This window comes from Puma concolor, chromosome B3 (assembly GCF_028749965.1).
Source record: "Puma concolor isolate L17-30 chromosome B3, mPumCon1.1.hap2, whole genome shotgun sequence".
Lineage (NCBI taxonomy): Eukaryota > Metazoa > Chordata > Mammalia > Carnivora > Felidae > Puma > Puma concolor.
The window spans coordinates 14,963,878-14,981,247 of record NC_141672.1 but is presented as its reverse complement, the minus strand read 5'-3'; the positions used below and the strand labels follow the sequence as shown (position 1 = coordinate 14,981,247).

General features: G+C 42.7%; 1 protein-coding gene across 7 annotated transcripts in view; it reads left to right on the top strand.

The window, feature by feature from the left end:
• Window positions 1-17,370, top strand: part of TDP1 (tyrosyl-DNA phosphodiesterase 1) — a 92,045-nt gene that overhangs the window by 28,868 nt on the left and 45,807 nt on the right. For all 7 annotated transcript variants that reach the window (XM_086709037.1, XM_086709032.1, XM_086709035.1 and 4 more), the window contains 4 exons: window positions 124-309; window positions 915-963; window positions 3,472-3,538; window positions 5,197-5,304. In XM_086709037.1, the coding sequence (XP_086565163.1) occupies window positions 124-309; window positions 915-963; window positions 3,472-3,538; window positions 5,197-5,304 (410 nt within the window). The remainder of the gene's footprint in view (window positions 1-123; window positions 310-914; window positions 964-3,471; window positions 3,539-5,196; window positions 5,305-17,370) is intronic.

The window sequence follows — 17,370 nt, the reverse complement described above, 5'->3', positions numbered from 1 at the left end:
TTTTCCAAAGAAGAAAAAGTGTGAGGATGAAATTGATCTCTAATATTTTCAGCATTTTTCTATTGATTGCGTTCCAAGGACAGAAAGCTGTGTTCTGAGTTGTTAAACCTTTTCTGTTGACAGCTTCTGAAAGAGCATGCCTCATCCATACCTAAAGGAGAGTCTTGGCCAATAGTAGGTCAGTTTTCAAGCATTGGCTCTATGGGAGCTGATGAATCAAAATGGTTGTGTTCGGAGTTTAAAGAAAGCTTGGTGACTCAGGGGAAGGAGAGCAGGACCCCAGGGAAAAGTGCTGCTCCCCTCCATCTGGTGAGTGCTTTTCCCGCTTCAGGGGTGTGTGTGTGTGTGTGTGTGTGTGTGTGTGTGTGTGTGTGTGTGTGTGTGTGTTTGCTAGTCCAGGAGAAGAACGAGAATCCGTCCTCCTCATGCAGGTTTTCTTCCATGAGTCTGGGGTGGAAATGGCAGCACGTTAGCACCAACACTGGTGATCAGGTGGCCCTGGCGTCATCTGGTGCTGGGAGTGTGCTGCTTCAGCCACAGATGAACCTGTGATTTTTCATTCCTTCAGGTTTTCAAGCAAAAGAAAATACAGTTGCTAAAGCATTGCCAACAGAATGAGTATTAGAGACTTTTGAATACACAATTTTGCACTAAACTCTGCGTGAACTTGGTATTTTTGAGGGAAGAGTACTCAAACCGAAGTGGTTTTTTTCCGTCAAATATATATACTTCCTGTAGTTGACTAGAAGTTCAATTTTTTCATAAGATGAAACTTTTTAAAATTTAAAGTACTTTTTCAAATTTTGTAAAAGAAATATTTCTAATGGCGACTTTCATTTTCTTAGAAACATTCCTTTTAAGAAAGTTTCTCTGACGTACATTATGAGTTTGTTTTGTCTTTCCTTTGTTTTTAGATCTACCCTTCTGTGGAAAATGTGCGGACCAGCTTAGAAGGCTATCCCGGTAATTAATGGAAACCGTCTGAGTTGAAATTTTTGTGTTTATTTCATAAATGCCCTGGTAAACTTTTTAACACAGGTAATAAAAATGCCATTCTTCTGGAGAAAAGTACTGATAAGAAATTTAGAGAATATTTTCTCCGAACTGGCTAAGGATCATAGAAATGCGTACTACTAAGCGCTGCCATGTTCCAAAGATGGTACCATGCAGTTGGGCCATTTGGGTAGGTTAACAGTAACTCTCGGAGTACTTTCTGTTCTTGTTTCTACAATAAGGTGGTCACTTCTGCCAGCAGTGGGGGGCTTGTCCTGACAAATAAAACCACCTTTCCCTGCTGCATCCTGCCTTTCCAGAGAAATTCTAACATGCCTTTCTCTGATCTCTCTCTCCATATCTTCCCTGCTTGTGTCTGTGGCTCTGTGTGGTTCTTCCAGTTTTGAATCCCAGATATGGATATATTTAAGGTCCCAAACTTCTGCTTAATCTTGGGATGCACCTTTGTTGTCACATAGTTGATATCTGTACTTTCTAAAGCACTTCATCTGTAAGTGTCTGGATGATTTTGTAGGCAACTTTCAACCTTGTTTGCGACTTCTCTTGCATAGTGCTGGACAGCGAGCTTTTATGTGGAATCCGAAGCCCTTCAGATAGCACATTCAGGAGGTGATAACGAAAAACCCAAGCAGTGTTTGCCTCTGGAAAAAGGAAACCTGATTGGCATTTGCTTGTGGCTGGAAGCAGAATGCTCAGAATTAGACTAATTTAGTCCATTTATTGCTTGTAATACTAGATACAACTCCGCCAGAAGAGGCTTGGTAAGGTTTGGAGTGTATCAGCTTTGTGTAATGGCCAAACCAAAATTATTATAACAGGACTCAAGGACATGGTGATGTGTCGGTTTGTCTTGTCCTTTGTCAGCTTCTAATACGTTGGATCCATTCAAAATGTACTTCTTAATGGGGGAAAACATGGTATTTCCAGTAAAGCTATTTCATAACTGGTCGTGAATAGGTTTTTAGTTTTGTGCAGTAGAGGAATCGACATGCCTTATTTGATGAGTCAAGAGAAATTTAAAGCTTTCTTTGGAGATAGATTACTTATGGGGAAGTTCTTTTTTTTTTTTTTTTTTCAACGTTTTTATTTATTTTTGGGACAGAGAGACAGAGCATGAACGGGGGAGGGGCAGAGAGAGAGGGAGACACAGAATCGGAAACAGGCTCCAGGCTCTGAGCCATCAGCCCAGAACCTGACGCAGGGCTCGAACTCACGGACCGCGAGATCGTGACCTGGCTGAAGTCGGACGCTTAACCGACTGCGCCACCCAGGCGCCCCACTTATGGGGAAGTTCTAATATGTGTTTGCAAAGTCACTGGTGGATCTACAATGGTACTTTCTGCCTTTAAAACATGAACAAAAATAGTCTACTAATTGTGTTTCCATTTGGAACTGTATCTTTTTTTTTTTTTTAAGTTTATTTTGAGAGAGTGTGTACAATCAGGGGAGGGGCAGAGAGAGAGAGAGGGAGAGAGAGACCATCCCAAACAGTCTCCATGCTGTCAGCATGGAGCCCAACATGCAGGGCTCAAACTCACGAACCGTGAGATCATGACCTGAGCTGAAACCAAGAGTTGGGAACTTAACCGATGGGCCACCCAGGTGCCACTGGAACTGTATCTTTGTTTCCTATGCAAGAATAGGGCTTTTAGAATTCCTTTTTAAAAACTTCACTGTTGACTGAACATGTTAATTTTATTGATGATTCCATTACATTTGTGAGAATGTTAATACAAACTCTGCTTAGAAAGGGCAGAGGGTAAAAGGTGAAGGAAGCAGGAGGACCGCGTTTTGTCCTAGTCTACCTCCCCAGCTGACCTGTTCTTGGGCCAAAACGGAGATGCTCCAGACCAGAGTGGGGGCAAGGATTTCTCACCTTCGTGAGGACTGCAGGATAGGCCAGGATTTTTTATATAGTTTTTGTAACACTTCAAATCTGTGCTGTTAGAGATGTTAAATTACCACCCCTGAGTGATTAAATAATACCTTTCTCTTTTCAGGTCATAAACATTTATATGTATCCCTAAGAAAGGAAACCCCACTGAGGGAGCATACCTAATACAAGTATAGACCTTTTTGGGGTTCCTGGGTGGCTCAGTCGGTTAAGCATCCGCCTCAGGCTCAGGTCATGATCTCGCGGTTCGTTGGTTCGAGTCCCGTGTCAGGCTCTGTGCTGACAGCTCATAGCCTGGAGTCCGCTTTGGATTCTGTGTCTCCCTTTCTCCCTGCCCACTCCCCCCAGCATACTCACGCCCTGTCTGTCAATAAATATTAAAAAAAAAAAAAAAGACAAGTATAGACCTTTTTTTTTCCAAGTACTGTTCCATGAGATGAAATAGGAAGTGGTTTGTTTTTTGTTTTGGGTTTGTTTTTTTTTTTTCCAGTATTTACTATAGATTCTTAATGAAGGATCCTCAAGTTGTTTTCTGTAATTCTTACTTTGTTTTCTTTTAAAAGCTGGTGGCTCTCTTCCCTATAGCATCCAGACAGCTGAAAAGCAGAATTGGCTCCACTCCTATTTTCAGTAAGTACTTGGTTTAGAATGCTGCTATTGTTTCTTTAGGAATAAGAACGTTATTTATCGTCAGTCTGATGTTTTAAAAAAGAACCTTACATAATGTAGCTATGTTTTTTTTTTTTCATCTACATATGTTAGTGATAGAAATAATTTAAACAAGATTTTGAACACTATTTGGAATAGGTTTTTAATACCAAAGAGTAAAATTTATCCCTGTGAAGTTTCTATTTAAATACTGGAACTCAAAAAAAAAAAAAAAAAAAAAGATAATGTTGGGTAGTTTAGAATTTATGTAAGCAGCATTTTTTTTTTTCTAATGTTTATTTATTTTTGAGAGAGAGTGAGTGTGAGCAGGGGAGGGGACAGATAGGGAGAGAGACACAGAATCTAAAGCAGGCTCCAGGCTTCGAGCTGTCAAGCACAGAGCCCTGTGTGGAGCTTGAACTCACAACTTTCAGGATCGTGACCTGAGCCAAAGTCGGATGCTTAACTGACTGAGCCACCCAGGTGCCCCGTAAGCACCTTTTTAAAAAAAGTTATTTGAGTATAACTGTCAATGGTACATGAGTTACGGGCATAAAACCTAGTGATTTGGCAGCATTGTAGCTCGTATTTCCAGAATGTAATTCTTCTGTTGGCACATGCACGTACTGTGACTGCAGCTTGCATAGGGTGAAACCCACACTGCTTTCTCCAGGATGTAGGATAGTATTTGGTTTGCTCAGTGGTTGAATGGCCAGGTGAAGGGAAGGTCTTTCATCCCTCTCTTGTTCCAGGGTTGCACTTGCTCTGCGTGTTCTTGGCCCATCCAGGACACTTGTTCTGCGTGTTCTTGGCCCAGTTTCTTGCTTGCTTCAACGGGTGTTAATTACACCACACCACACAGTTGGAAACAAAGGCAGATTGCATCTCGGTAGCTCACAGTCTAACTTGGTGTCCCCTTGTGGGTCTCTTGGGAGGTTATTCCCTACAGAGGACATTCCCTTATGTTGAGCTCTTTTCACTATTCATTCAGGTGAATTTAATGATCCAGAGAACAGTCTACCTGATCCCAATTCTGGCCTCAGTCTCTTCTCATGAGGAACCATCCTCTTTAAATTTGTAAGCAGAGATGGTCACCTCACGACGTAGGTCCTTTTCCCCCCACAGAACCTCAGTCCTGCAGTATTGTACACCTAGAAACCAAACTCAGTTACATGATCGTCATCCTTGGACTCCAGTGTTTCTGAATTATCCTCCGGCTTTTCAACATTGCTCTAATATTCATCTTGTTGGCTTTTTTCCCATTTTGTACTTTATTTCAAAAAGCTTGTACTGAGCCTGTACTTAGTAATACACTGTGGGAGCATGATTCCTGCTTTGGAAGAGCTCCCAGTCCACCTAAGAGACAAGACATGCAGATGGGCAGTTGAAGTCACAACTGAAGTAAATACGTGTGTGAATATATGAGTCTTAGTGGCAGAAAAGAGATTGGAAGGCTATATACCAAGAGGTCACAGTGCTTTTTTCTGTTCTCTAAACAGTTTAATAAAACACCACAGGTTCTAGCACAGAACTGTGTACTCACTTTTTAGATTACGGGATTTTGCTTTTCATGAAGTGTCCTAAAAGGATTATGATGGGTTTATATTTTCTTATTAGTAATATATTTTTCCTGTCACTAGCAAATGGTCAGCTGAGACATCTGGCCGCAGCAATGCTATGCCACATATTAAAACTTATATGAGACTATCTCCAGACTTCAGTCAAATTGCCTGGTTCCTTGTCACAAGGTAAGTAGGCCTTATATTCTTGATGGGAAGAATTTTTTAAATGTGTTTGTAACTCCTGCTGTGAATACCGAATAGGTTTCCGTTAGGTTTCCAAAAGGTGGTGTTGTAAATGGTTAGTTTTCAAAGTGTGTGTATGTCTTCTGAGCCTTATTAAGAGGCCTGTGACTTCCCCTTCACAAAGCCTGTAATCATTGCCTGATTTTAGGAGTCTTGGAGTTTTTAAGGTTTGCACAAAATTTGTGTTTACTCCTGTTTTTTAATACTTCAATAGTAGGAATTAGGCAAGTTAACAATTGAGGTAAATCCAGAACAAAAATGATGCGGTAAAACTAGTATTCCTTAGTTACTTTCTCTCAGAAAATTGACACTTGACCAATCCAGTCTCTTCCAATGCGTTTTTTTTTTTTAATTTTTTAAAACGTCTTTATTAAAATATAATTTTCTTTAAGATTCACTTATTTAAATTCTGAGTTAGTATATTCCTAGAATTGTGCAATCATCACCATAATCTAATTTCACAGTTTTCATTACCCTCTATAAGAAACTCGTTATTAAGCTTTTTTTATGTTCATTTTTATAGCAAGGTAGATTGTCGTGCTCTCAGAAAAAGAGAACTGGACTAGAACTTTAGTTCCTGACTCCTAGTCTGACCAAAGGCCATTAGGCATCTCTTAATGATTCAGTGACCCAATGATGTCAATGCGAATAATTAAGGTATGACTAAGTAGAATAATTTCTTTAATGAACAGACTTTGAAACAAAGGTTTAAGAATACTCAAGAAGAAACTTTGAAACAAAAGAGCCAGTTAGAAGCAGAACCAAGTTCCCTTCCTACTTTCTGGAAATTAGTGGCCTTCCTGGCTCAGGATCAGGAACAGTGACCTGAACTGTGTTTAGTGGTATACATTAGATGCAAGAGTGGGCTTCTGGACAGTTTGTGAGGCACCATAGTGTAATGAAAATATGGCTCCTAAAAATTTAAGATGCTTTTCTATCATTTATTAGCTCTGTGAATTTGGGAAATTTACTTAATCTGTGTCCATTTCCTATTATATAACATGGGCAAAGTAATGGGTGCCTCCTGGGGCGGTTAAGTGAAATGAGATATGCTAGAGGCTCAGTGCATATGACCTAATAGGCCCCAGGACACGACAGCTGTGGTTATGCTTGTCCAAGCTTCACCATCGAGACTGAAGGATGGCCAAGGGGAATTAGTATGCATTTCTTTGCTGTGGGTCTTTAAACAGAAACTTTTTTTTCTTTAATTTTTTTAATGTTTGTTGTTTTTTGAGAGAGAGGCAGAGTGTGAGTGGGGGAGGGACAGAGAGGGAGACACAGAATCCAAAGCAGGCTGTAGGCTCTGAGCTGTCAGCACAGAGCCGAACCGTGGGGCTCGAACTCACGAACCCGGAGATCATGACCTGAGCCGAAGTCAGACACTTAACCAACTGAGCCACCTAGATTCCCCTAAAGAGAAACTGTAGCTTCTGAAGAAGTAGGCTTCTTGATGGGGCGCCTGGGTGACTCAGTTAAGCATCTGACTCGTGATCTCACCTCGGGTCATGATCTCGCAGTCCCTGAGTTCGAGCCCCGCATCGGGCTCTGTGCTAACAGTGCGGAGTCTGCTTGAGATTCTGTCTCTCCTCTCTGCCCCTCCCTTCCTTGTGTGCACTCTCTCTCTCTCAAAATAAATAAACTGAAAAACTTTTTTTAAAAGAAGTAGGTTTCTTGGTTGTGCTCTTCCTGGGTAGAGAGGCCAGTGCCTGAGATGGATAGTGCCAGGGAGAACAGAGATCTGAAATGTGTGTGTCCTCTGGGTAAGTGAGTATGAGATTTTTATTAATCCCTCCCACACTTGTATTTTACATAACACTCTAAAAGGTAAACTGTTCAAATATTCCTCAGTTAAGAGAAGTTATCAATATGCTACCTAGCCTTCTACAAAGCTAACCAATAAGGAAATAAATTTGGATATATTATGGACCCTTGAACATGATTCAGAGAAATTAGATATTGAGAGAGCTCACATTTTAATGTCAGCTCACCTGTTCAGTAATTATCTTTTAAGCTAAGTTATTAAGTTTCAAGTGGTAAAAAGTAAACCATGTTATTAAGTTGTAATATGAAAAGCCTGGCTTTTCCTATCCTGATGCTGTGTGTGACTGTCACTTCCTGGTGATAAGTTGGGGAGACCAGATGAAATCTCTACCTGCTTCCAATTCTAACATGGCTACCACTGGAAATATTCCTGACTAGTGAGCCATCGTTCATCCCAAGGGCTACTTTATTATGCAGCTCTTGTTATTTTGTTTCGTGCAGAATACCTTAAATGACGGAACAGTTTTCTCAGTGTGGTCTGACAATTCTCTGATTAGTGATCCCGTCCATTATAATATTTATTTGTACTAGTCAAGGTTCTTTCTGAAGTCATACCACTTTGTCGAATTGAATTTGAAGGCTATACTTTGAACTTTGGTTAAAATCTTACCTGATTTTCCTCCATGTAGGAAAAGATGCATAAAGAAACACAAACATTATTTGGTAAAATTAGTCTTATCTAGCTGGCAGCATCATGTTATCCTGCCGGGAAACCTGTTGCCTGGAGAACTCTCCGAAAAGCACACAGTGACCAGAAGTGTTTTTGTTCCTTCCTCCATTGGTCAAATGTTGCCTCCAAGATGTAAATGGATAGGACTCCTTTGTGTAAGAGTCCTCAATGTGGGTCTTTGACGTTAGAGATGGAAATCCTGGTGCTGGGGATCCATGGATAAAGAAGAGGAGATGATGTTTGAAGTGCTGGCCTTCACGTGAAAATGGGAAGGTTGAGTCCAAAGAAAGCAGGGACAGTTCCCTCGTACATTTCTGTGTTAGTCATGGTTCTCCAAAGAAACAGAACTAGCAAGTGAGATAAACACACGGATTTACTTTTAAGGAATTGACCTGTGATTGATCATGGGAGCTTGAAAATACAAAACCCGGAGGGCAGGCCTGCGTCCTGGTGTAGCTGTTGGAATCTCGAGTGTCTACTTCATTGGAAAATTGAATTTACCGTCTATTGGGGGATTTTGTTTTCCTCAGGGTGGAGTTAAAAGATGGTTGTGCTTCACTAAAGTTGGGTATTTATTGATCCTGTGTTAAGGGTATGAAGGGGGGTTGAGAGTAACACTGAGGAACCCTTTTCTGAAGGCAAAGTTTTTGTAGTTGAGTTTAATGATGGTGTTCATTCAGCTCCAGGAGTAGAACAAGACATGACCCATGCCATGCGGGGGCTGCAGAAAGAGATAGAACACTGATTGTATGCTAGTTGTTTACCTGTGTAATGATCTGGTGGAAGCACCCTTAGAAGTGTATTATTGTGGGGAGGGGGGATGCCTAGGTGGCTCAGTCGGTTAAGCATCTGACTTTGGTTCGGGTCATGATCTCACGGTTCGTGAGTTCGAGCCCCACATCGGGCCCTGTGCTGACAGCTCAGATCTTGGAGCCTTCTTCAGATTCTGTTTCCCTCTTTCTCTGCCCCCCCCCCCCCACCTCTGCCGTGTGTGCGTATGCACACACACATGCTCTCTCTCCTCTCAAAAATGTTTTAAAAAATGTATTATCCAGTTGGGGTGGGGTCAGGGTGGGTCAGAGACCAGCTGAAGGTAAGGCAGTGATATTTCAAGTAGGCCTGGAAGTACGCCTCAGAAAACCAGATGGATTGGAAGGGAAATCTGAGCAGAGGAAGGGGTGTGAAGGCCATGGAGCTGGAAAAGTGCATGGGCTTTTCAGGGCAAATCTGAGGGAGTCTGCAATTAGGCGAAAGAAGATACTCCCATACCTCCAGAATGGATTTTCTCAAGCTATGGCACCATATGTTCTTAGCCATAAGTCCAAAAAGCATCAACTGTAAATTTATTGAATATTAGTTTGTATTATGTGAATGTGTGCTTTCATGTTGACTAGATATTACTAAACTCTAACTTAGAAGTTAATTTGTTAAGAATTTGAAATTTGTCATGGATTTGTGGCTTATACTTTTGTTCCAGAATAGCGAGGCTAAAAACTGTCTACTTACCAGAATGTATAAGGAAGAATTGCAACAACTGGTATATGATTTTCATATACCAGACACTGTTCTAAGCACTTTTCGTATTCATTTAATTTTCACAACTGCTCCATGAGGATATGGAAAAAGAGCGGTTAGGTAGGCTGCCCATCCATGGTCACACAGTAGTTACCTTGTGGCAGCAAGATTTGAACCCAAGAAATTGGACTCCTCAGCTGGCACTCCTCACCCCAACCTTCGGATGCCTCTCCTCATTAACAGTGGAAGTGTACCTGTTTTCTGTGAAGACCAGTTAAGTCAAAAACTGCATCACACTCTGTGGTATTTAAAAAAAGAAGAAAGGGAGGGGGTCACTTGGGTGGCTCAGTCAGTTAAGCGTCCGACTTCAGCTCAGGTCATGATCTCGCAATTCGTGGGTTCAAGCCCCACGTCAGGCTCTGCTGACAGCTCAGAGCCTGGAGCCTGCTTCGGATTCTGTGTCTCCCTCTCTCTCTGCACCTCCCCTGCTTGCTTGCTCGCTCGCTCTTTCAAAAATAAATAAAAAACATCAAATAAATAAAATACCACCTGGCATTCCAGTATTAAAGGATGTCTGAGAGACACCTGAAAATAAAATACTTGGAGCCCACTCTCAGCCCTTCTACAATAACAAGGGTGTAGATCCACAATACAAGTGACCTGTATCAGGAACTCGCTTCAATTTTTGTTTCTTGGTTTGCCACCTTATCCCCAAGTCAGAACATCCCAAACCGAGCTCTTCTTTTCAAGAAGAATATGTCTTTCCCTCCTGGCCCTGGTGGCACCTGCCCATTCCTTTATCCTCCAGTTTACAGCCCAGCCATCCTCTTGCTGTTTCTGCCTTTGCACGTTCTGCAATGTTCACTGGGGTCCTTGCTCCTGTGGATGCTGAGCCCTCAGGACAAAAACAGTAAGATTGAAGCAGTCCTTTAAGATGCTTTTCTCAGATGACAGACACAGAAATAGTTAAAATAGGAAGAGATAGATTCTGTGCTTGAGGTGGGCATGTGGATGCTTTGTATAGGACTGTCAAAGCCCATTCATCCTTAAAATGGTCTCGCTTTATTGTTCTGGTCCCTGAAACTACCAACTCAGATACTCAACACCTGGACTTGTGGGTGATTGCCTCTTTGCCGTCCCATCACGCAAATGGTCTGCTTCCCTTTCCTGGTTGTCAGTGACCAGCATCTTTCAGAAAGATGAATTTTCATCCTTGGCACTCAGACCCTAACCATACCATTTTCACCTTGTCCTGCCCTTCCCAACCTCAACTGTCAGAAGCAACCAACCTGGCTGCCTGTGCCCCTGTAATCAACCTTCCATCAGCTCCCTCGCACTGCCTCTGTTCTTTTTCTCTGCTTTTCTGGTTGCTACCCTCTCCTAAGAATTATGCTCAGTGGGGTGAGCCTTGGTGGCTTAGTGGGTTAAGTGTCAGACTCTTGATTTCGGCTCTGGTCATGATTTCAGGGACATGAGTTCAAGCCCACGTCGGGTTCTGTGCTGACAGTTGTGGAGCCTGCTTGGGATTCTCTCTCCTTCTCTCTGCCCCTCCTCTGCTTTCTCTGTCTCAAAAATAAATATTTAAAAATGTGCTCACGGGGCACCTGGGTGTTGTCAGTTAGGTGGCTGACTTTGGTTCAAAGGTCATGATCTCACGGTTCATGGTTCAAGCCCCGCATTGGGCTTTGTGCTGATAGCTCAAAGCCTAGAGCCTGCTTCAGATTCCGAGTCTCCCTCTCGTTCTGCTCCTCCCCTGCTCGCACTCTGACCCACCCCACCCTCCCTCAACTGTAAACAAACACTAAAAAATGTGCTCAGGCCTGATGTCCTTCTCTTGGGGGGGCTCTGCCAGCCTCCTGCTGCCTTCCCCAGAGCCTTAGCGCATTTATGCAGGTACTGCCATTGGAGCTTGTAGCTCCTACATCATTGTCTTGTCTCCTTGTAGAGAAGAGTGACCATGAGCTTTAATGTTGCCAAATAGTACTGTGTGATCATGCCTACTATTGAACAGGTCTTTTTCCTGGAACAAGTTTCTTAACCTCATTGAGCCTCAGATCTCTTATTTGCACAACAGCTGTACGGATGAAGGGACATACTCCGTGACATGACCCACAGACCAAAGAAAGTTAGTCTCTACAGTTAGAAGTTAAATGTGATACACTGACAAAGTATAACGAAAGACTAGAAGTGGAAGTAAAATACAAGCTCCGGAGTTACTAGTGACAGTGTAGTGTGACCACTGTGTATTGCCTTCTCAGCCATTAGGATGAAAGCATCTTTACCAAACAGCTCCTTGTACGCACATCCTCTGTTTCTCCTTTGAGACACTGTGTTCCAGGCAGGGTGGTCTCTGTGTCCCCGCATCATGTTTGCTCCACTGCAATGCCTCTGCTAATGATGGCCATTTGCCTCACACATGCTGCCCTCCTGTCTCCAAGAATCCTAATTGTTTCCTTAAAGACCCAGATTAAAATATATAGCCAGCAACTACTATCTGGCACTGCTTGTAACAGTAGTGTCCCTGCTTCGAAGTGCCTTCGAAATAACCTCCCTCCCCGTAGTTGTGTGCCAGTGTTGTGAACTGGTTACTGGAACAGAGGAAGATCAAGTAATCAGCTCGTGCGGATCTGGGACCAAGTCATCATCTTGAGTAGCCCATAATATTCAGTATGCATTTCTTGAATGCCAGTGGTATGCCAGGCAGAGAGGACACAAGGGTGGTATAGCATGACTTCCATTTCTTCAAGAAATCGGGGTTCTGGGTATCAAGAATTAAAGGGACACAGTTGTTGGCCCTCAAAGACACTAGTAAAGCCATATAGAGCTCAAGACCCTATATTTTCACTAACTGCTTGAAAGCATGAAGGATGTGCCCAGGGAAACCAGCTTCATGCTGCTGCCCTGTGTCAGGCACTGTATATACCATGTGGAACAAGAGACAGCCAACCTATCCTAACAGCTTTCATTTTAGCCAGAGTGAGGTAGGAGAGAGAGGCAGACTGTATACACAGGAGTTAGCATGAAATCTCACACGAGGATTAGAAACAAAATGGGGCGATGTTGGAGCCTGTCTGGAGGGGTCAAGGTCTCCTGCAGGAAGTGATGTTTGTGCTGAATTGATTGATAAAAGGTGGGAGTGGGCCCTCAATTGTAGAGTATGTGGGATGTTGGAGTGGTCCAGCGTGGCTATGCACAGGCCATGCCAGATCCGGGAGGGCCTTGACGGCCAGAGTAAGAATCTTATCCAAAGTGCCGTGGAAACACTTTAACAGTAGATCTGCTGTGTGTCTTGTAAATGTAACCCAAGCTGCTGAAAAGAGAGTGGATTATTAGAAATAAGAATAGAGGTGAATGGGCCAGCTGGGAAGCATGGAGAGATTATGGTTGCTTAAATGGCAGAGGTGAGTGTTCCTGGGGAACAGCAGGCAGATGTGGACTGTGTTGTGTGGGTGGGTACTATCTATATAGAAAATACCCCACAATCTCCTTCGAAGAAAGGCAGTCAGGATGGTGGGAGAAACATGGGTTTGGAATTAAAAAGACCCACATCCAAATTTCGGTTCAACCCCTTAACATTTGTGAATTAGTAAACCTTGCCAAGCGCCAGTTTCCTCCTCAACCAAAGTAGGTTATGACCTTTAACTGTAAGTTTTGTTCAGAGGCTTGGAGCAGGTTACATAGAACAGCTATCATCAGGGAATGGTAGATGTTGAACAAATGATACTTACCTTCCTTGCTTACGTTTAATTTTGAACGTTACAAGTAACGATATTTGTAACATTTCATTGGAAGCACATGAACCCACTGTAACAAGTATGGGATAGTAATACTTTACAGTAGCAGTTCAACCTATGAAATCACATAACTATGGGACCCTCAGAATCCGCCATCAGACACTCACACCAATCACACGGTGGTCCTGAGGCTTTTAGTCACCTGGAGAATCACTGATAAAATGTCAGGCACCGGTCAGGAGATGTTTAAAAAGCCTTTCTGCTCTGTGGGGTAAAGAAATGGTTGAGGGAGACACCTGACTTTTTTTTTTTTTTTTTTTTAAATGATTATTTTGAGGAGCGAGAGAGAGAGCACAAGCAGGAGAGGGGCAGAGAGAGAGAGAGGAAGACACAGAATCCAAAGCAGGGCTCCAGGCTCCTAGCTGTCAGCACAGAGCTGGATGCGGAACTCGAACCCACGGACCGAGATATCATGACCTGAGCCGAAGTCAGATGCTTAACGAGTGAGCCACCCAGGTGGCCGACATTTGATCTTCTTTGAGCAGTTGCCATGTGGGAGAAAGTTCTGGCGCTTTAGCTGCGTTGTTTCAGTCGTCACAGGAGCCTGTGAGGTGGAAGTGTCCCCTTCCACGGGTGAGATACAGGACCATAGAGCTGAGGCCTCCCTCTATTACCCAGCAAGTCTCTGTCCACGGTGGGCAAAGTTGCCAACTCTAGGCACAGGGATAGAGGGATTCGCAAAAATGCTGTTTCTGCTCTCTGGGTATTTACAGTAGAACAAAAAAGGTTTTATCAAACAACTCGTGCACGTTATTTAAGTGCAGCTGTAACAATTTTCTGAGTATTGTGAGTGAATAGACTTTCACCCACCAAGGCCTTAACTGTCTTTCGTTTCTCGGTTCAACACGACTTGAGACTTCCCTTGTTTTCCTTAGCTAGCCCGGGGCTTTCCATAATGTCTTGAGCTTCCTGGCTGGCCAGTTTCCTTTCTCTTTCAGTGTGGTTGCCTATGTAATCATTGGCTTCCACTCCAGACTCGATTCAAGTCCATGTCTTGACTGACCTGTCCCCACACTTGGCATATGAGGGCCCTCAGTACGGATTTGTGAACAGGGAAGCTACTGAAGCCCAACGCTGAGGCTGCAACAGTGAAAGAGCTGCCTAGGCTTCGCCCATAGTTGAATATGGGAGAGGCTTCACATGTGATTCCTGTGCTTGGAGTATGGTGGTAGGGAGATGAAAGCGGTCAATTCATCAGTACGGAAGTCAGAAAATGGAACTGGTTTCAGTGGGAGGATGGCTCACTTGGAGTGCAAATTGACCTACAGTGGGAATGTCATGTGGAATGGTCTGTTGGAGCTGTACTCAGAAGCTTGGTGTGCAGATAGGACGTTTCGGCGTTTTCTTTAGAACTAATTATCAATACCCCGAACCTTTGTGGCGTTTTCAGGGGGAGAGTGTGACAAAAGGTTGATTTCTGGGAGTTGAGAGAAATACCGGAAATACATAGAAGTGGGCTTTTCACATTTACCAGTGTTCCACTGCCAAACAGATCAGATCAAATTTTACCTCCTGAGTTAAAGAGCAACTGGTCACCGTTCGCCAGAAATAATCTTTCTTCTACCTAAGAGAAATGTTACATGTTCTGTATGACATCATAGAAGTTAACCTTCCCAAAAAAACAAAACCTTCAGTCAGTATATTAAGCACTTATTATGGACCAAGCACTCTTCCAGGTGCTAGAATTATATAAAATAGCCCTTGACTTTGTTGTGCTGGGAGTTCCCCCAAGTTAACAAGTATAATTACCTTTATCGAATGGTGGTAGATGCTATAGAGAAGAACAAAGTAGAATGATTCAGGGTCATAGTCTTTTACTCAATACTTTGGACTAGATATATTTTGGTATTTGGAATTTAGGACGATAACATGGTATATATAACACTAAGGATGTTAATAGATGGCATTGCAAGTAGCCTCATGTCTGTTTAGGTCAACTTTTGCCAGCAAATGAGCTAAGAAGGTTTTTTGTTTTGTTTCACCACTAAAGGAAAAGAGTTAAATAAAAGTGTAACTTCGAAGTTGGCTTTGGTTGTTTTTAGGTTCAGAGCCAACATTTAATGATCGCTATCAGATCCACGCACTGTTGTAGACTTACTTTAAACACACACACTTTTCTTCCCCTACCCACATCTCCTGTAATCCTCACCAGTCCTACATGTAGGTATCCGTCCTGTCTGTGGATAGGGGAACTGAAGCACAGGGAGGTTAAACAAGGGCCCAAGAACCCAGGCACACCCCCAAACATGGTACTGTCGGGTAGTGAGCGCTTGGGTTGAGGAGGGAGTCTGCTCATTACATAGGATGGTCAGGGAAGGCCTCACTGACAGTGATATTTAGGAAGGGAGGGTGCCATGTGGATGGATATAGCTGGGGGAAAGCATTCTGAGCAGAGAGGAGAGGTAGGAATTTATACACTGCTATGGTCATTGCCTTTGAGTTAAACCAAAGTGGTGTTGCTGGAGTGAATGGGGTGGGAGGTGAAGTCAGAGCAGTACCGGGCCTCCAGACTACCTTTTACCTGCTTGAGAGGTAGAATTGGTGTTGTCTTGATGTCACCTGGGTTTCCTGAAACTTTTAGTCCTGGGTCTATGGAGGGAGTTCTATGTCCATATACTTACAATTTGAATTGATTAAAACAAATAAGGGCCCCTTAAAATATATATCTTTTGGGGCAACCGGGTGGCTCAGTCAGTTGGGTATCCAGCTCTTGATTTCAGCTCAGGTCACCATGTCACAATTGTGAGATCAAGCCACGTGTCAGGCTCCACGTTGCACATGGGGTCTTAAGATCTCCCTCCCATCCTCACAAGCACGGGTTCTCGTTCTCTCTCTCTCTCTCTGTCTTTCTCTCAAAAACAAAAAAAAAATATCTTGTTAAAGGTGTTGTTCCATTAGGCTTTCTGGAATAAGACATGGTTTTAATGTAGTTGGATTTAGCTTATACTCAACGGGTTTCTCAACAGGGCACTGTTGGCATTTTGGTCAAGATCATTTTGTCATGTGACTTGTGTGTATTATAGGATATTTAATAATCTGGCCCTCCCATACCAAATGGCACATCATGGTGAAAGCAAAAAAAAAAAAAACCTTCTGTATTTGTAAATATTCCCTAGATTCTCTCCGGTGGATGGTATTGTCTTTGAAAATAAACTCAGAACTTGATGAATAACTGATCTATGAGTGCTGCTTCCCTTTCATTTAATACATTTTCCTACTTGAGAGAGATGAGACATAGTTATACAGACAACCGTGGGTTCTTGTCCAAATGAAGTGATAATGTCTAGCAAATCTAACAGTCCATCAACAAAGTGGCAGATGGATTATGTTTTATGAATTGGATTTTAGCAAAAGATAAATACATCAAAAGCTACATAAATCTAAATTTTTTTGCCATTTTTCTGCTTTGATGTATTATCAGTCCATATTAATGTTCATATTTGGGATGAATAATTCCTTCTTAAGTGCCACAAAATTAAAACAAGTTCACCCGAAAAAAAAGTAATAAAGATGGATGATAACCAATATGAATCTTGACTCTGACATGATAATGAAAATTTTTCTTAATCGAGATTCATACATCAAAGTATTGCCTTTCAAGGTGGTCACCCATTGACACTAAGTACTTTTACCAAAAATACTGTCATTGTTCAGATCTTCCTGGCAGTCTTGAGAATTTCCTTCAAAGTGAATTTAAGGCACATTGTTTTTGGCCTTGTATTTCATATTTTCTGTTAATGTCTAATGAGCTACCAACAAACTTTATTATTCTGCAGTTCCTATGGGTCAGGAGTCTGGACACGATCTCTGCGCTGGATCAAGGTGTGAACCAGGTTATGATCTCCTTGACGGCCTGGCATCCTCTTCCAAGCTTCTAGGTTCTTGGCAGAATTCTGAGGGTCCTGCTTTCCTGGTGACAGTCCAGGGGGCATTCTTGGCTCCACAGTGCTTCCTCTGGTGCCTATGCCATTGCTGTCTGCAATCGACAGGTCGCAGTATAGCTGTTTGCTTCTCTGAAGCCAGTAGGAGAATCTCAGTCCTTAGGAAGGACCTTCTTCCTCTCTCAAGGCTTTATCTGATAAAGTCAGGCTCACCCATTGTCCTCCCAAACTTTTTGGTAAACCCAACTTACTCTTAAGCTGATCAAGGGAATGAAATCCCATCATATTCACAGTTTTGCTCATGCTCTAAGGGAGAGGTTTATACCAG